Genomic DNA, 20329 nt, shown 5'->3' with positions numbered 1-20329 from the left:
GGTTTTTACTGATGTTTATCATGCTTAATTTGTAGGGGTATTAGTTATATGCAGTTCGTTTAAAATGGTTGTCATGAGATGGCTCGAAGACTATATATTGCACTTGTTTCCAGGGACTTTTGTAAGAGGTTACATTTATGATGCCATGGCATTGTCCAAGTGTAGAGAAGCAACAGTAGCTGCTTCTCAGTGTGACACTGTTAATGTTGAATTTCACCTGGGACCTGCTGTTTCAAGCAAAACCCTTGTACAGTGTGACATTATTTCTGGTTTTTTTCTTACCTGGAGGTTGACTTGCAGTACTTCGTGATGCATATAATTTTAACATGCTTTGGAATACCTTCATTTGTAAGAGTTTCTAGAGAAATTATTCAGATTTTTCACTTTATGTGAAATTGCTTTTTACAGAACGATTATTTGTCACTGAATTAGCTGTCATTATATATCTTCTTTCTGGGGTCTGTTAACATAAATTTTGCGTAAGTATGTTCTCACAGTAAACAGATGTTGAAAATTTTAGTATCACAGTAGCTGTAGTAAAGTTGAAGTTGGCTTGAATAAAATACCACTGAATTGTTTTGATATCTTTTGCATTTTATACCTTTTTTTTTTTTAGCTGGAAGCCTTTGTATCAGAAGGCAAAGATCGCAGAATCATCATAGGATGGTTTGGGTTGGAAGGGACCTTCAAGCCCATCCAGTCCCACCCCCCTGCCTGGGTAGGGACACCTTCCACCAAGCCAGGTTGCTCCAAGCCCCGTCCAACCTGGCCTTGGACACTGCCAGGGATGGGGCAGATCGGAAGGGATGATACATCATAAGCTAGGCCTTCCCCGCGCCCCCCGCCTTCTGTAAAAGCTGCATTAAATTATGAAAGTCTTGCTGACTTGTGTTATTACTTGCTGTAACCTTAGGAAGCAAATTTGTGTGATAGCAGGTGTTTGTATGTAGGGGATTCTAATTTTAACTGGTTCTAAATGAGGAGACCTTGTCCCAGTTTTGCTTGAAAGGGGTTTTGGGAAAAAATGAATGTTTGAATTTAAGAACTTTTGCTATGAAATTAATATGAAATAATGAATAGTGAGGCTTAAATTGTGAGGTAGGTATGATTCTTCAGTATGATGTGTATATATATCTTTCTGTTTATTTGTAATGCTGTCTTGGCTAATTAAACTGGAATAGTGTACTGCTAATACACTGAATTTGTAAGACTTAGTTGCTATTTTAACAGTCATAGTTTGTATAAATTTTTATTCCTAAAATACTGTTTTGTTTTCAACTTAAAAGGCTTTGTGAAGCACTCTAGAAAGTGGTGTATTTATGTGAAATAATGCTACTGAGAAAAGTAACAAAACTTTCTATTTTTCTAACTTAGAATCACTAAGGCATAGTTCAGTTTCGTAGTGTTTCTGTTGCTTTGTACTGAGCCTGTGGTTACAGGGCATTTTTCATACACAACCATGCAAGACTTAGCTTTCAGTCTACCTTTTGTCTTTTGATTGAAAACTTTTTCACTAGAGCTCATGATGGGGTAAGCATTGAGCTTAAATTGTTTAGTTGGTAGCTTTTACTTAGCCAACTCTTTCTTCCTCCGCAGTTCTTGAGGAGTATTTTGGGGTTTATACTGGTGTGTGTATATATATACATTCATAGAACACCCTCTGTCTTGTATCTTTGACCACAGCTCTTTTCTGATCTATGTTCTAAAGTATTCATTATTTTCTTTGTGCATTTCTTGATGCATTTTCAAATGATACTTTTTTAAAAGCTACTACTTACACTCCCTTGCATGTTTTAAGTAGTTGGTTTTTTTGGACTTCAGAGCAAATGCTTGCCCTGTGTGTTGTAGCTTAAAAACCCCACCACTGTTACTGCTTATCCATTGATTTAGAGTCAGTGTTGGTTGGTAAAGTTAAAAGGTTTTTTTGCTAGTTAAAATGTAGTATACCATAGTTTTACAGAGAATTGTTAGTGTTACAAAATATTTAGAACTTAAGTTGCGTTAGCTGAAAGATATTAGTGTTTGGTTGTATGTTAGAGTTTAAAGATGCTTTATGAAACTTACATTCTGAATTTGCTGAAGCCAGATGTACAGTGAAGTAATAGGCAGCATATGCAGTGGTTGAATTTGTGTGTCTTTGGATATATCACTCAGAGAAGTTTGAGTTTGTAGTTATTACGCTATATACTGCTAATTGAGTAACGTATTCCAGATGTTTTTGAAATAATTGAATTTAGGCTAAATTAAGCACAGTTTTGTAAGTGCGTTCTCTCTTCTCTCAGAAAGCAAGCTGAACAGTTCATTTACAAACTGTTACACTGCTTTATATAGATGATTGTTTCCCAGTAATCGTGTTCTCAAGTGTCCCATATTGATCATTAACTATATAGAAAGAAACAAAAGTCTGATGGTTTGTGGGGTTTTCTTGGTATTTTCTTGAATAATGTAAATAATCCTTAAATAAAAACTGTTACTCATTTCCTTGCAACTTTAGAAGCCAGACAAGTCAGTTGCTCCAACAAAATAAAAACAACCTACAAAATAAGAGCCAGAAGATGGAATTGCCTTTCTTGCACTGGTGGATGAGGCTGATATAGTAGTCAGGCACAGGCTGACATTTTTTTCTTCCTGAGCAGGGGCTGGTGCTGGAAATCTGAGCAATTTGATTAAATGCACAGTATCAATTTAGGAAATAATTTTCTTAATTTCCAGTGAAAGATGTCTAATTTTATTTTGCTTCTTTTAATGAAGATTTGTTGGTAAAGCCCAAGAATTATAATTGTATGAAGTTTGATAAGGCTTGATACTTGCTACCTAGAGCAGAAAATAAAGGGAAATAAAGCAGATGAAATAAAAATGACACGAGAACTGAAGTCTTGTACCAACCATTCAAACAGTTTTAAATTCTGGTTTTTGAGTTTCTGAACATTAGCAAGCTCTTCAGACTCCTGTATTTTAAGTTTCTCTCGTGAAAAAATTTTACACCCAAACAAAATTAATTCAACAAAAGTGAGTTTTAAATATCATGTCTGGTTTAAGAAGTCTGGAACTTGATGACAGTAAACTTCCTGAAGCTACTTTATTGAGGTTCCAGCAGATATGGGTGATTTAGATAAACAGTTTAAGCCTATTTCTCAGTGTTCCATGAAACCGTGGAAAGTATTTTCTTTATTTGCAAAACCCAGCTATTAAATGTGACATGACGCTTAAGTGACTTGCAAAGGTATCCAGGAGTCTCTGACAAAGAAGAAATTGAACCTCCTGATAGGTAGTGCAGTGCATTGTTTGCAAGGCCATCTTTTCATCCTATAGATGTTACTTTGTCCTGAGCTGAAGTTAATTTACAACATTGGTAGCAAACACTAAAAAAAAAAAAACCAAAAACAAACCATCCACCAACCAAAAACCAGAAAATCACTATACAGAAAGAATTCATATATAAAGATCAATATGACCCAGGAAGAAAGAATGTAATTTCCCAACGCAATTTGGCTGGAACAGCAGGACTGTCTTCTCATTATGAAAAACTTCTTCACGTGGTCTTGAATGTTTTTGTTTCACAGTGGTCTGTAGTCCATGGAAGTTGACTCGGTTTAAATGTTCTGTATAAAGGCTGGTATATTGCTGGCTATGCATGGGTTGCATATCAAGGACCTGAGTTGCAAAACACAGTAAAATAAAATGGTATCAACTTACGGCCTGCAAAAATACTCCAAGAAGATCTGGCCTTGGTATCTGATGTAAAATCTTATAGGATGACATGGCTGCAAATACTAGAGTTATATCTTTAAAATAGTCAAGACAGCCTTTGCATATACCTTTAATATTCAGGAAGCAAATTAATTGCAGGTCATGCCTTAGAAGATCCATTGTCACGGGGAACACGGTGCCATAATAAGACTATGTGCAGAATACATGAGAACTACTTTTTGATTCAACCATGAACTTGAAGTAATGAACTATTTGCAGAACTTTGCACAGTATTTTGTTGTAACTGTTCCTGTTGGTTCAGCTACTGTAGTGTGTAAGTTAATGAAAAGAGGCCATTTGAATTTTCTAATCTGAGTTGTTAAATCTTGGAAAACTGTGACTCGGAATTCCAAATTAGAAAGATTGTGATTACAAATGAAAAATATTACGTGATCTGATGATGATTTTCTTTCTTTTAATTTCTTCTATTGTGTTTTCATTTAAATTATTGCAAATTTTCTGGTTTTTAAAATAAACGTGATTTTATTATTTCCGATATCTTACGATTGCCTTTAAAAATACTGATAACTTATTTCTTTCTTACCAGTTATAACATCTTGTAATGGAAGATGGAAGACAAAGGGGCTCGTGTTGCTGACTACTTTGTTGTCGCGGGATTAACGGATATTTCGAAACCACTAGAGGAAGAAATCCACTTCAATGATGCTTGCCATAAAATCGCTAAACCAAAAGAACCTATTACAGATGTAACAGTACTTAATAAATCTCTGGGGGAGGAAGTTCCTCAGGGATATAAATGCATAGATGTTACTCCCTCAGGACTGTCTGCAGATCTCAATAATGGCAGTCTTGTAGGACCACAAATATACCTGTGTTATCGTCGAGGAAGGGATAAGCCCCCACTTACTGATTTGGGGTGAGTTGTTCTTTTCTGTTCCGGTAGGTGATTTTGGCAGTTTTGTTTGACTAATGAGCAAATAAGGCAGGTTTATTGAAATACCATACTTCTTTAATGTAAGGCAAAACTCTGAACCAGAAGATATTTGTTGACTTGAGCATACTGTAACCCAGTATGGTAGGAAAAATGCATGCTGAGTAGATTTTAATGATAGCTGTAATTCTTTGCATTTTGGAGCTGTCAAAGCCATTTATGACTTTGAATGTATATATTTGGGTTGAGATAAGATGCTTAACCTATTTAATACAGATTGAGAAGAGGTGAGTTGTAGAGTGTTCTTAGGATCAGGCAAAGCATCTGTAATAGAACTGAAAACTATTTTGCAGTAAACAAAACACTTAGAAAAATTATATGTGAGGAAAAACTAGTATAGCTTCATCACAAAACTTTTCTGTTAGAATGCAATGTGATGTAATGTGACTGGAAATTGTCAGTAAAAATGTTTTGATCAGAGATGAAACAAGAGCTGCTATTAAATTAGTGCTATTCAGTTATAACTCTTAGTATAGTGTAAGTATTCAAAGTGTTAAAAAAAAAAGTGCCTTCTGACTTTGTTCATCCCATTTTAACTAGGGTTTTATATGATGGGAAAGAAAGAGTAAAGCAAGGTTGTGAAATAATTCAAACTACTCCATATGGTCGGCCTGCTAATATTAGTGGCAGTGCTTCATCACAGAGAGTGTACATCACTTACCGAAGAGCATCTGAAAACATGACACAAAACACCTTGGCTGTTACGGATATATGTATAATCATACCAAGTAAAGGAGAGACCCCTCCACATACGTTCTGCAAGGTTGACAAGAATCTTAATAATAGTATGGTAAGATTGTAAATCTGGATTTTGAACACTTGATACTCAGTGATGTAATGTGTGTGGAGTATTTGTGACAGTTCTCAGAATACCTTGTGAAAAACTGTGATAAGCGCTCTTCAAAGATAATTCAAGTCTTGGAAGAGTTGGAGGATTACATTTCTTTGTTCCTGCTTAGAACAAAGTCTTTTTCGAAGTCTTGGAGCAGATAGTCTTTTTAGTGCTGACTTCAGCAGTTTTGGATTAATCCTTGAGAACTTGTCACCTGTCATCCTACAGAAATTGTTTTATCTTTCTCACATTTCTAAAAGCTTTGTGTGCCCTTAAAGGGTGCTGGTCTTTTCCATTCTGTGGCTTTCCGTGTTCTTTGTTTTCATGTCCAGAAATTCAGAACTTTAAAAATATTTAAAAACATTAACAGTACCAGAAAAGAAATTGTTGTTTAGAAGCTGCAAAAAAATGACATTGTGGTGCAGTGTTTCACAGACCGTGAAATCACAGATGGAATAATTAATTAGGTTTAAAGATTAGCATGATTAAAATAAAAATGCAGGCACAAAAGAAAATAAAGTATTAACTTAAAGTAATAAACAAATGTAGTTAATAATGGAAACATTACAATCTGTGTGTGTGTGTATAAAAATGTGTGCATGTGTGTATGTGTCTATAGACACATTTAATCCAGAAGTTTAACAAAATGGAGAAAGGTTTAAATATTTATATGGATGACAGCTATACTTAAAATTCTGTAGTTGTGTTAATAAATATTTCAGAGAAGAATTTATAGATGTCATGCTTCAGTATATAAACCAGTTCTGTTGCAGAGACCAGGCGGGGGCCTGCCATGGATTGGTTAGCTCAGGGCGAACACAGTACTTGTCTTTCAGTTATGTTTGTGGCCATTGTCAGAAAAAATAGCGTAGTAGGCCCAAAATTCCTGTATGTTAATGCTCTGTGGTTTTGTGTGTACGTTATGGTTCTATGTAAACACGGAAGAGAAGGTTTGCCTCCACTGTTTTCTGTTAGGTCCTGTTGTTGTACTTCATCACGTAATCCGATAATTTCTTTTGTTTTACAGTGGGGATCAGCAGTGTATTTATGTTATAAAAAGTCTGTGGCAAAAACCAACACCATATCGTATAAAGCTGGTATGTAACTACTATATAGCTTTTTTATCTTTAGGATATACAGGCTTATTTGTAATTTAATACTTTTGTCTATTAAAGAATTATTTGACAAAGACACAGTCTTTGCATTACCCAAAAAGGAAGCTATCCCTGAAGAATTCTTTTAAAAACATGTCCTAAAATAAGCCTTAGAATTATGTATCATGACAATTTTGTTTTAAAACTTGCTTTTAATTAGAAGCTTCATTGTATTTTAACAGGTTTCTACAAACCTCTGTGCCTACCTGTTGCTGATAACTGTCTCTTAATATTGTATATACGCAGAAGAAAATACCACAAAAATTATTTGATGCATTTTCATGATCACTTTCTTTAAGAAACATCTTGAAGAATAATGTGGAACTTCCACGCTGCCCTGAACATCAGTGGCATTTATCTCTTTAGGTGTTTTTGGATTGTGTATCATCTTTATTTTGTTGATATATTTGTAAGACAGATTTGCTATGGCTCTGATGAAATGTGTTGGTTTGTTGGTTTTTTTGTTTTTGTTTTTTAACCCCTGATTTTGTTTGAGTACAAGTCCTGAGCCTGATTCAGGCTTTAATTCACTTACATCCCTGTGAGATGCTGCTCTCAGTCTTAAACTACTGTTGTTTACAAACTGAAAGGTGGACAATGAACTTGTAAACAAAATAAAAATTTTAAAAGGCCCTACATCTGGTAGTAGCTTGCACAGAATTTTTTTTTCATGAGTGAGGGGAAAAAAACACTGTCCTTCTTGATTACCATTTTTTATTGCGTACTAATAATTCACTGTGTATTAGGAAAGAATGTGTAGTGATTGTGTTCTGTATTACAGAGAAATCCTAAGTCCTTTCACGTGATATTCATTCTCAGTTTGGAGTTCCTGGGGTTGGCAATAGGAAAGGATAGATTGCTACAGCTGGATGATGTGTATGGCCTGTATGTTAAGAGCCCCTGCTTCAGAACTTGGTGATTTACAGCTGTCTTTAAGTCTTAACACATGAGCCTGGCATATTAGCCGAATCCTCAGCAGAGGTGAATCAGCATAATTAATTGCTTTGATTCTATTGATACTAAAAATAATATTATTATCAGATTTTCTGGGAAACTTTTGTTGGCAAGAATTAATTGCCATCATAATTGAGAACATCGGTCTTATTTTTCAATTATCCAGGTTACGTTTTTTAACTAAATTTTAAATCTGTCCTCATACTAGTGATCAATGTGAACTATTATAATAATAGCTGAGATGCACACAACCTGCAAACAGAGAAAGATAAATTAGTTATGAATAGTTCCAAGAACAGCAGGTAGGACTTGAGTGCAGTTTTTTAGTGAGGTGACTTCTCCATAGACCCAGCGTGACACCCCTTTCCATCTTTACAACTTTATTGATCTTCTGAAGTTAGTATATGCTTATATATGAATTTTCTGGGCATTTTTTGTAACGTGAGCTATTGCAAATATATCTCTGCTATTCCTTACGTAACTGCCTCTTTACAAATTGCCTTTCTAGGTTTAATATGCAGGTATCCTGAAGAAGATTATGAATCATTCCCATTACCAGAATCTGTGCCTCTTTTTTGTCTGCCTATGGGTGCAACTATTGAATGTTGGCCGTCTAACAGTAAATACCCTCTCCCAGTTTTTTCGACGTTTGTACTAACTGGAGCTTCTGCAGAAAAGGTATTTTTAAAGTTTAAAAAGATATTGCTAATAATTTAAGTTGAAAAATTTGGTTGCTTATCTGTTCGGGATGATGGTAGTGCGTATTTTCATAGACAAACTTGAATCTCTTCTTTTGGGCTTATATCCAAGACTACTTTAAAGACTGACTTGCATTTATTTCACTGCTGGACTGTTGATCATATAAACCTGTATTCCTTTTGCTTTCCAATCATGTTAGTCTTTGAAACTAGAGAGCTGTAAAAATTCTGACTGCATATACATGTAAGTATACTATTTTTATTGCAAGCATGGAAACAACCTTGCATGTAAATACTTGTTCAAAAAAGTAAATTGGATGTCAGAGGAATACTGCTTTGAATTGTATATAAAGGATTCCCAAAATAGCTTTAAAGGCAATTGTAGGAGCAGTTGACTGTAGTTGTACTCTGTATAATGATTATTTTTCTCTCACTTAAATGGTTTCATAAATTACTTTTTCTCATGTGACATTAAGTATTTTAAATAAATAATAGACAGTCTGAATTTTCACAGCTACAAGAATATTCCGGAATAGATTGTTTCAGAAGATGATGAATTAATGTAACTTTTCAAACAGTAACATAGACTTGATTTTCCTTGCACGTTTGGGGTTTGTTAGATTGCTTTGAAGACTGAGGCAGATTTATTGACTTCAAATAAACTGTGTTTTTTGCAGGTGTATGGTGCTGCTATTCAGTTTTATGAACTGTATCCTGAAGAGAATCTCTCAGAGAAACAAAAATCTCAACTGGGATTAGCAGCTGCTGTTGAAGGAAAGTCAGACACATGCAGAACAGTTCAAACAAATAAATGCATCTGTCTTCTCTCTCACTGGCCTTTCTTTGATGCTTTCAAGAAGTTTCTTACCTTTCTGTATCGTTACTCCATTTCTGGCCCACATGTCCTACCCATTGAGAAGTAAGTAAATTCAAAAATTTTTGTAGTAATTTCAGTTGATGAGAGCTCTGGTTTTACTTCTGAGTTTCCTATCATATCCTTTTGATTTTAGTCATCAAACGTTAAATATAATGGTTATGCTAGATGAAGCACTTTTCTCCATTGATTAAATGTATCTTTACCTACTCCTTGAAAAAGCCCAGATTTTTATTTGTGACTTCAGTGCCTGCGAAGATATCTCTGAAAACCTTTTTTAATTAGCTTTGCCCCCTTTAGCACAGTGATTAGGAGGGGAAAGATTACAAATCCTTTCTTAATGTTGCATATGTTGTTAGGAGAATGAAATACATAGTTCTGCATTTTTTCAAATGCCTATTTGTTGTCTAATGAGAGAGAACAAACCAGATTGAGGTTTTTTACACTAGTAATTCTCCTCTATTTGTGATAAATTTAATTTCCTTCTCACATAAAGATTTCACATTTTAAAATGTAGAGAAATCCTTACATCCAAGAAGTGGTTGATACCTGTAATTGATGCATAATACTATTTAATATTTCTAGGCTAACATCACTTTTTAATGCATCAGATTTCAAGTGCAGTATTTGCTTTTTTATTTTATTGCACATTAGTCTTTTTTTTTTCTGATTAAACTTCAATATTAACTTTTGTCAGAGACTCTGACTTCGTGGATTAAGCATTTTTTGGTGACTGTTTATCCACTTCATTATTTTTATCAGAATTTTAAAATTCTGATAGTGTAAGCTTCTGATAATGAAAAGATCTTGGTTGTGTTTTTGGGGGGGGGCTGAGAACTTTTTGGTTTTTCAGATTTGGGACTGGATAAAAATAGAAGTAAATATAATGTTTTATGAATTTTGATTTTACAGATTTATTTGCTTATTCTGGTTTGTAAACTGGTCAATTTACTGTGGATAATGTAAATACAGCTACACTGTCTTGCACAAGACTAATATAGCATCTAGCCTAGTTTCTTTGGGTGTTAATTGATGATGAAGTTGTCTCTGCCATACGTGCATACTTGAACATTTTCGGTCAGCCCTGCTTCTGCAAGCAGCAGACCTTTCCGTTGATGTTTGCTTGTAGGTTCCATATTTCTGCAACAGTCTTCTTCATACACTGGTAATAAAGACAAAACCCCAAATCTGTTGTCAGCCCAGTTCCTTTCCCATTCTCATTTGCCATGTGGCTGCACAGGCATTGATGCTGACACAAAGGAGCTCAATTGAGGAATGGTGAAGAGAAGGCACAAGACTGCTTCTGGTTGATGCCAGTTATGTGACTAACTTTTTGTTGCAGTTCTATAAGCTGAGTACAAGCACACACAATTAAAAACACAGTAAAAATCTGTTTTGCATACACCTAATGGTGTAATGTGCAGCCCACTGCAATATGCATATGAAATACGTAGCTTTGAATCAGAAACATGTAAAATAAGTCTTTATAAATCAGTGCTTATTTGTGGATTTGCCTGAATTTCTTCAAAATTTTGTTGGTTGTCTCTGTCATAAAGATAAGAGTCATAGAAATCACAGTAAAGTATGTGCTGCAGCATGCAGTTTATGATGAATTACTTGTTTCTTCCTTAGTTTCTACTGATTGCATGTAGTATCTTTTAATGTGAAAGTGTGTATTATGCAGAATTCTTATGCTTTTAGAATTTTTCGAAGTTTAATCAATTCATAAAACTGAGAACTTGTTCAAATTTTAAAAACATTTTCTGTATTTGTAGTATATGGAAAAAATTTAACACTTTTTTCATCAGAAATCTTACATAACATTTGTATTTGGAACTGAAGAAAATGGATGTGAAGAAAATGGATGAAATTAATGATTCTCCTTGATACTCAGCTGTGAATATTTTTTTGCAAATAACCAGTGCTAGTCTCTGAGGTATAGTGCTATTTCAAGCCAGTTTCAAACGAATGATTATAAAATGGTATTATGATACTCAAACATGAATATTTCTACTTTACAAATTATTATTTTTTTCTTTAAAGAAAAGCTCCTTGTAATTTTTCAGTCTCAGAAACCAAGTTTGTAGTCTGAAAGGTAATCTGTCCTGCCATTTTGGTTGTCTCTAGTAGAAAAATAGGTTTTTGAAGGTCAGAATATCCCTGTAGCATTTGGGTGAATGTTTTGGGGTTTTTTTCTTTCCTCTCTGTTTTCTGAATAAGTATGTGTCATTTTTATATAATAATTAATCTTACTGGCAATAATTTTGTCTTGAGGTATAGCAGTTTAAGCTTATAATTTACACTAAATCAACATTTTTCTTTTCCTCTAGACACATTTCCCATTTCATGCATAAAGTTCCTTTTCCATCCCCTCAGAGGCCAAGAATTCTAGTTCAGGTAAGTGTAAATTTCTTCTTAATAGCTATATCCTAAGAAAGACAGAAAGACAAAACAGCTGTTGAACAGGTTAGTGAATGGAAAATGTAATTTTTATCTTCAGATTGTTTTCAGGATTTTTTTCCCCCTAAATTTATACACTTAATCCTTACAGATTTTTCACTGTTCTGTTTCCAGTTTAGTTAAGGACTTTATTGAGGTATTTTAAGAAACTGTGTAGTGAGCTTAGAACTTAATTTTCTTTTCCAAAGTATATGGAAATTTACGAAAAACTACTCAAAGTAGATACCTGGTTTGACTTTTGCAATAGCTTTTGAACTGTTTTCTTCTTGCTACTGAGTGTAAAATAAACAAAATTAAAACCAGATGTGAAGCGTATATTCATGATTACCCATTTTCCAGAAGGGTTTCATGCTGTCCTCTACATAATGGATAGCTCTTACTGAAAACTGCAAGAGCCGTGCATGTTCAAAAGAGGCACACTTTATCAAATATGACCCTTACTCTGTCCCACCTGGAAGACCTAGCATATTTTACTGTGTGTGAGTGAAATGATAGAATTGCCAGAATTAGGTTACCTGTTATTTGAAATTTCAACCCATGTTACTGTTGGTGGGAGAGAGGAAACCTGTATCTCAAAGACTTCTTAAGTGCAGTGTTATTAAATCTTCCTTATTTTCTTTTCTCCTAAGAGTCAAAACGGGTAGAGACTGTTCTGTTTGGGGTTTTTTTGCTAGGAAAAGACAGCTCTATTCCAGTTGTAGTTATTCTACTAATCCCATGGTTTTGAACAAATTGTTACAAAATGATGTTACTCTCTGCTACTACTTGTATGAAATAAAATATGGAGAGCCCTGTGCAGTTTTCAGTCTTAGTGCAGTATACCATATGGTAGTGAAGTGTTTCAGAGTAAATACGTCTTGGGTTATATCTTTATAGAATGTATTGAGTATTAAAGACACTCTTTACTGTACTTGGCTATTTTAAAGAAGTTATATTTATTACTGTTACTGAAAAGGGGTTGGAGAACAGTTATACTACAACTGTATGTGACACTTCTGTCAATTACTATGATTTTAAAGTTCAATTCAAGACACAGTATTTTAACATCTTGGGGGTGTTTTTTTGTATTCACATTCAATAATATATTTCTGCTAGGGAATGTGAAACAAAATTTACAGAGAACTATATTTGAGTTTAGAGAAAAACACTAATTATTTTTAGTCTGAATCTATAGGGAACTCTGTCAAAGTATACATGGGTGTATATGTTCCAGGAAGACCTAGATGTAAATGATGTGCAGATTAGAAAACCCACTGCTTTTAAAGTAGGTAGTTGAGGTCTACGACTAAGTACTTCCTTCCAGCAGCTTTCAGGGACTTTAGAGTTGTGTTTGATACAGTCACCTGTGATCTTACTCAGTGTGATATCTAAGATATTTTTCCAAAAGTAGTGTGGGAAATGCCTGGATTTTTTAAAATTACAAGCTTTTGGGTTTCCATTTTGTTGAAGAAATAGTAATTTCTCTCTGAAGCTTGTTAATTTAAAACAGGGTAGTCTTTTGCTAAATAGCTATTATAGCAAATCCTTCTGAGTATGTGGTGGTGTAGAATGTCTCGCAAGTGCTTATACGCTTCCTGAAAATGAGAGCTGTTGTATTTTAGTAACTACATGTATGCCAGTCTGGATGTGTAACCCATACTTAGATCCTTCTTAGCATCTGTTACAAGTGAGAGAGAACATGGCATGTGTCTGACTTTTTAAGTTTAAAGAAATTACAGCCATTAGTAAAACATTCAGGAATGTACCTGATTGCCAGTTTCCAGCTGCCATTGTTGATATGTTGTTTCTGATTTGGAATCTGCTAGACACTGTTCTGGGTGTCCTACATCTCCTTATTACACAGATGTTCCTGTTCTAATGATGTATTTGCAAGCTTCAAACTTCAAGAGTAATGCGTTTCTCCCTCTGAAGAATGAGGGCAGTAAGTGCCCCTTCTGCCGAAGGGAGACATGCTCTTTGAATAGATGCTTGATTGTTTTTATCTGCTTTTGCTGAAACACAAAAGTCATAGGACATTAGGCTGATGCTTTCTTTCTGAGGGTAGTTTATGAAGGTTACCTCAGGCTGAAAAAATTAGTTCTCTGAGTTTTTTTTTTTTTTCACTGAACAAGCTAATGGTGGTGGTTGTCACAAGGTGACTTACTTCAAGACAAATGCAGCATGTAGAATGGTGTGGCCGTCCTCGTTTGTCAGTGAAGCTAAATGTCGTATAAGCCTTCAAAGGCTCTGTTATGTGAAATATGCAGGGAAGCAGTAGTGCATAGACTTTTGTTCATATTGTATGTTTTGTGTGCCTGTCCAGCACAGTATTAGGTGACTTAGTGCTTTGGCATTTGTATAACTAATTCATCAGATCTTCTGACTTCTATTGTCTGGTCACCTGCAGTGGCGTCTAAGTTGAAGCACATTCAAAAATGAAGTATTTACTGCAAGTTGTCTGCAGTAACAACTAGAACTGTAGCTTAGTTGTACAAGTTACGGTGACTTACTGAATTACTACAGCTACTTGTACGTGTGCTTTTATACAATAGATGGAAAATGCATGACTACTTAGCAGGGAGGATTAAGCTAACTGCTATGTTGTAACCTTGGATTTGCTATGGCTGAAAATGTCAGTTAAGCTTTTAAATAAATAGATTGTATATCTGCATTCTTGTACTCATTTGAATCTTCCTGTTCATGCTGAATATATGAATGGTTGCTCTTGATGTAAGAGAAGTAAGAATTAGTAAGATCTTTGTCTTGCATCTTCAACTAATGCAAATTTTGAAGATGCTATCAAAGCTGAGCTGAGCCATTTCTACCAGCTAAGAGCCTAATTTTGATGTCTTCCAAAGAAAAGACTACTTTACATCACCCTGTGCCATCTCTCTCCTTCATGCATTTTATCAGTCTCTTACCCCCTAAACCCAGCAAGAATTCCCCGCCCCAGGCTGCTGAAAGCTGTGCATGAGCTATGAGTCCTCACTTCCCTTCAATTTTTGCAGTATTAGCTAGTTTAAATTTCTGTTTATGAATATGCAATGTATTAAATTCTGATCCAGAAAGGAAGGTCATGCTTTGCCTGGTTTTTGATAAGATACTGATGCGGAGCATTGCAGGCCACTTCTTACAGTGCTTTACAACTGGGATATGTAAGTTTCAGCTTATTTTAAATTTTATTTTTAGGTGTTGTTAGAGTTGTGTAATTTCTAACAAATATTTCCAAAGTTCAGAATAAAAAGAATGTATTCTAAAATCTTTTTCCAGCTATCTCCACACGATAACCTGATTCTTAGTCAACCTGTGTCATCACCCCTTCCACTGAGGCAAGTTGCAGTATCTTCTGTTTAATTGTGAAACATATTCTGACTTACATTGCAGAAAAATTTGGTACTTTGAGTTGTAATTGTGCAAATAAACATACCTTGGCTGGTACCTTTTGTAGTTAGTGTATCTGAAGTTTATTTATGTGATTAGACTTGTGCCCTGGCAAGGATGCATACTTAATGAACAATATCTGCGTTTTTTTTTCAAACAATTTTAGTGGTTCTTGAGGCAGAATATAGATTGTTAGATCCCCTTACTAGGAGTTGGTACCTGGGCTCCCAAGATAGTGCAGCTGTTGTATTGCAAGGTAATTGAAGGAGTTCTGTGACTGTCTTAACTTTCATGTCTTGGTGCAGGAGAATGATAAAAGAAATCCATGTTGTCTCCCTGTAAATTGCTTCTCAAAGAGAAAAATCATCATGCATGTGTTCTGAAAACAGTCTAGGCTGATTGAAGAGCCTCAAGGAATCATGGTTACTATTGGCAAGTAACCGTTCTTCACTGAACAGTGAAGTGTACTAAGTCGTCTGCCTTGCAGTCTTCTTTAAAAGAAAGATGTGCAGACTTACGCTTATGAAATCCTAATGTAATGCCTTGTTTTCTGTTTTGTTATTGAACATTTTTTTTATGGTCCCTTGTAACTCACCAGTGTGTTTATATTTTCTGACAGTGGGGGCAAGTTTTCTACACTACTTCAAAATTTAGGACCTGAAAATGCAGTAACTCTACTTGTATTTGCTGTGACGGAACATAAAATTCTCATCCATTCATTGCGACCTTCTGTCCTTACTAGTGTGACAGAGGCATTAGTCTCTGTAAGTAATGTTGTTTTTTTAATCATACATCTGTAACTGGAAAAATTAATAGGTTTTAGATAAAATCTAAAATTAGTAGTAGTGTTGTTAGGTTTAACAGTTATTTAAAAATAAGAACAATATAATTAAAGAGAAAAATTCATGTTGCTGATGATGCCTTCTTGCAAAGACAAAAGAGAAAAAGTAACTTCTTGGTTCTTTCTCTGTAAATATTGTAAATAAGCACGTTGTTTTGTCATCACAATGCACTAAGTAAGAGTTCCTGATTTTTCCCAAATGGCACTGTATTCTCTCTTGTGGAATTTTAAATGCATGTTATTTTCCTGTCTGTCTTCAGTAAGCATTGTTTTGCTACCTCTGCTATATACAGTTTATTATACTGAAGAGCTTTTTCCTACAAATTGAATTTTAGAGAAATGAGTGTACTTTTTTTTTAATAAGCTGCATCTAGATTTTCAGTAATAATTATCTACCATGTTAAATAACTTTGAACTGGCAGTTAGCAAAGTATGGTTTATACTTTCATGGATGATGGTTTTATACATGTTTAACCTATGTTTTGTCTCTGCATATTTTCAAAGATGATATTTCCTTTCCACTGGCCTTGCCCGTATATTCCTCTCTGTCCCTTGGCACTGGCAGATGTGCTAAGTGCACCATGCCCATTCATAGTGGGAATTGATTCAAGATACTTTGATCTCTATGACCCTCCACCAGATGTTAGCTGCGTTGACCTAGATACCAATACAATTTCTCAGTAAGTATGTTAACAGTTTTTCTTCTGCCTTAGATTATTATTTTTGCTTCTTGTTTTCAAAGGCAAAAACCAGCTTTTTTAAAAAATTTGGAGGGTTTTGTTTGTTTTAAACCTCTAAACTTCTAATGTGTCATCAGTCTTGAAATGAGCAAGCTAGAAATTATATCTCCTATTCAACACATCAGAGTGGAGGTACAATCCTCATGGAACATTATTGTCTTTTTATTCTATTACATTAAAATCTTACTGCACACTTTGGCACATTTCCTGGATTGGCCATATTGTGTTTCACTTTGTTGTCCCTAGAGAAGAACAGTCATTTTCATTTTTCGTGATCAGCTTTCTTAGTGTTGGAGAAATTCTTGTATCTTCATATGGGAATCTGCTTGAAAATTAAAACAATTAAATCTTACACCATATCAATATGAAGTATAGGAACTTCATGTTGAGAATTAGAGCTGTGAACTTTCATGGGTGAGAGAGTCTTAATTAAGACTTAGAATCATGCCATTAACAAACTGAAATAACAGTATTGTAATATTTCTCCTTCAGAACTGTGTAGAGAATTAGTATTACAGAATAACATAATAATCTAGTATCTAACATACTAGCAAGGGACAGTGCTGCACTGTTAAAACCATTGAGAAACAGTCCATGTTATTATGATTTTCAAAACAAAACTATTTATTTCCTTGTGATGATGTGATCCAAAAATAGAGTAAGACTTCTAATTTAAGATTCTAAACCACACAAAATGAAACTTGTGTATCACAAACATTTTATTTTAGGATACTGTTTAATATACTTGGTATACATTTAGTGTTAACTTCTCAAACTCTTTGATTAGTGTTCTTTTGTATCATCATCCTGTTGGTAGCAGTCTTTCGGCATTATTATGCCTAACTAAAAACTTTTTTCTGACATTTTCTTAGTTATGGGTTTATTTTTGCTTCAGTAGTTGTGTGTGGATTTAAAGAAGATTGCATACATTATTAGTAAGTAGAATTTTTCTGTTAAGAATTTCATGGTGATACCAAGTTGGTATAGCAGTTCTGCTCTGAAGTTTTTAGTAACTAGTACAAGCTAGACTGTGATAGCTTTGGGTTTGATTTTGTTAGTTTTTGGTTGAGGAACACATTTGTGCATTTTGTCTGGTATTTGTCTAATAAGCTACATATTCATTAATTGAAAGTAATTTATTTCCACTTGTTTCTGTTTTCGTTATACTTTTAACTGATTTTCTATGAATTTTCTTAAAACAGATTAATTGAGTTTCATTGTATGGAAAGAAGTGTTAAACAAATGCTTACAATTTTTGCAACTTTGACCAATAGAGTCTTGAGGCTTGCTGGTGCCCTCTGTTGACAAAGAATGTTGTGATTTTTTATTTTTTTTTTATCCCAGTAATGATATAGTTAAGTCCAAGTCTATATGCACAAAACACAATGCAGTTATCCCAAATTGATTCAGGTTACTACAAGCATTCTAGTCGTTGTCTCCATCCTAGTTTAAGTAACTATAGCTCAGAACATAGCATGTGTGGTGGTGGCTTTTGCAGTGGCAGGTGCTTAGTACTATTAATCCATCTTTCATGAGTTCTAAGTGGATTGATTTCAGTGCTAGAGTGTGGGTGCATAATTGTCATCCTGAAATACGGGGCATTGGTTGAATGGCTGTGATCAGATATCCATATAGTAAATCAGGTTTGACTTTGGTTGGTTTTCAATCCTTCAAAGGCCTGTTTTAATGGAGCAAATTGTGTACTTGCATTTCTCTGGTGGGATAGAAAAATCATCTGAATATAGGCCTATATACACGTATTCTAGTATATACTCATAATTTTGTTTTTGGGTTTTTTTTTTTTCCTTTCAGAACTGGAGATAAGAAAGCTATTGCATGGAAGATACTACCAAAGAAACCTTGTAAACATCTGATGAACACTTTAAGTAATTTATATCAGCAACTGGCAGAATGTGAGTTGGGGAAGTACTTTGTAAGATTTACATTGGCTGTAGTGTGCCACATGGACAGATGCATAAAGCTAATTAAACGTGTTGTTAAGTCACCCATTACACTAAACATAATGTTTTCATACAGAATGGGAAAATCTGTGCTTTACATCCAGGGATTAGAACCCATGTTGGAGATAATGGGGTGGAGGAGACTTCCATATGTAAGGCAATGCTCAATAGATAATACTCTTTTATATTGATGTGATCCTCATATCAAAAAAAATGCAGAGCTTTAATGAGAAGAGAATAGTGAAGCAAAGAGTAGGCCAGGACCTAATAAAGACCTTTGTTTTGTCTTCAAAGCCTGCTCAAGTCTGGTGATGTCTTGACAATTGAGATAACTTTGACACTCAAGCTGGCAGTACTTCAGCTAAAATTTTAAGATGGAAATAGCAAATGTCTTAAATATTGTGTGTTTAAAGGTATAGCAATTAGTGGACATATCTAAGAAAAAAGATTGGTTGTTGATAGAATCCTCAAATATTACAGAGCAAGGTATATTGAACCTTGATGTGAGAAAGCAGAAAGATAGATAGGGATAATGTTAGTGAAATTCTTTAAAACAAAACATTTGCAAATATAAATGTAGTCAAGGCCAGCTGATGTGCTTGGACATCATAGCTAACAGGCTTTGTGAAGTGGGAAGGAAGGAAGTCCATCAGCACTCTGGCATTATCTGTCTGCTTAGGTGTTTTCCGTAGGCATTGGAGGGAGCCTTAAGGAGCAATAATGCATTTGTAAAATCAAGTTGCTGTGGCACAGGCAGCAAGTGGTTAAGACTTAAATCTGAGTATGATAAGGACAGGGATGATCAACACTGCGTGTTTGAGAAATACATACCCGGAAAGCATATTGCATGAGATCTTTGTATTTAGGATTTAGGACACTTTATTTTTTTTAAAGGCTGTTTACATCTCCTTGGCTATTGAGGTCACTAGACTTTGTGTCCTAGTTAGAATGTACAGAAACAGAAGTTTATTGGTGTGTGCTGCACAAAAAAAATGTGTATAGATGATAGGTAACGAAAATTGTCTGTTGCTTCAAAATTTTGTTATATTTTACTGTGAGGATTTCTTTAGAAAAATTTTTCAGCCTTCTGTATATATGTGGTACTGGTCTTAAATTTATTAGAGTGAATTGTTTAAACATGGTACCATTATAAAGTTGGCTATAATTGTATTACATGGAAAGACAGGAATGAAACCATCCTTTCACCTTTTTGAGACATTTTTGGAATGTTACCATACTCTGTGAGTGTAACAGTGAAGTCTTAGCTAGAGTTTTGATGGCTTTAAAATGTTGATACAAGTACCTGCTTTAAGGATAGGGATTTTGCTAGATATTAAAAAAAAAACCACCTACTTTGTATGGGTGTTTTGCATTGTGTTGTGTTTTGATGGCTCCATTTTACATCTGAGTGGTGTTTTTCTGTGTATAGAGGTACTTAATATGTATAGTCTGCTTTTTGGGAACACTTTGAAATGAAAGGCAATGTAAAAAAAAAAAGTAACACACACATCATACCTATGTGTTTGTCCCTAAAATATGCTTCTTTAATCAGCTCTTGTATAAATTTTCCCATATTTTTACGAACAGCTTTCTTTAAGGGTTTTTTTAAAGCTCTGTCCATACTGATTCTCTCTGTTGCTGTAGTAACTAATGTTCTGAAAAGGTAAGTGTATCTTGCTTTTGATATTATCCAGAGATACAGGGGTCATATAAGGTCAAGCTGAATCCATTGTCACGTGTCATGATTGAATTT

At 34.6% G+C, this 20329-nt stretch overlaps 1 protein-coding gene across 4 annotated transcripts in view; it reads left to right on the top strand.

Annotated features, from left to right (window-relative positions):
- Positions 1-20329, top strand: part of DENND4A (DENN domain containing 4A) — a 56865-nt gene that overhangs the window by 10878 nt on the left and 25658 nt on the right. For all 4 annotated transcript variants that reach the window (XM_056345188.1, XM_056345191.1, XM_056345187.1 and 1 more), the window contains exons 3-12: positions 4298-4627; positions 5243-5492; positions 6562-6631; positions 8151-8320; positions 9018-9259; positions 11545-11611; positions 14924-14982; positions 15654-15798; positions 16380-16555; positions 18428-18528. In XM_056345188.1, the coding sequence (XP_056201163.1) occupies positions 4320-4627; positions 5243-5492; positions 6562-6631; positions 8151-8320; positions 9018-9259; positions 11545-11611; positions 14924-14982; positions 15654-15798; positions 16380-16555; positions 18428-18528 (1588 nt within the window). In that variant the 5' untranslated portion in view covers positions 4298-4319. The remainder of the gene's footprint in view (positions 1-4297; positions 4628-5242; positions 5493-6561; positions 6632-8150; positions 8321-9017; positions 9260-11544; positions 11612-14923; positions 14983-15653; positions 15799-16379; positions 16556-18427; positions 18529-20329) is intronic.

This window comes from Falco biarmicus, chromosome 7, assembly GCF_023638135.1.
Source record: "Falco biarmicus isolate bFalBia1 chromosome 7, bFalBia1.pri, whole genome shotgun sequence".
NCBI lineage: Eukaryota > Metazoa > Chordata > Aves > Falconiformes > Falconidae > Falco > Falco biarmicus.
Note: the sequence above shows the minus strand (reverse complement) of the source record. Positions and strands in the feature narration are given on the sequence as shown.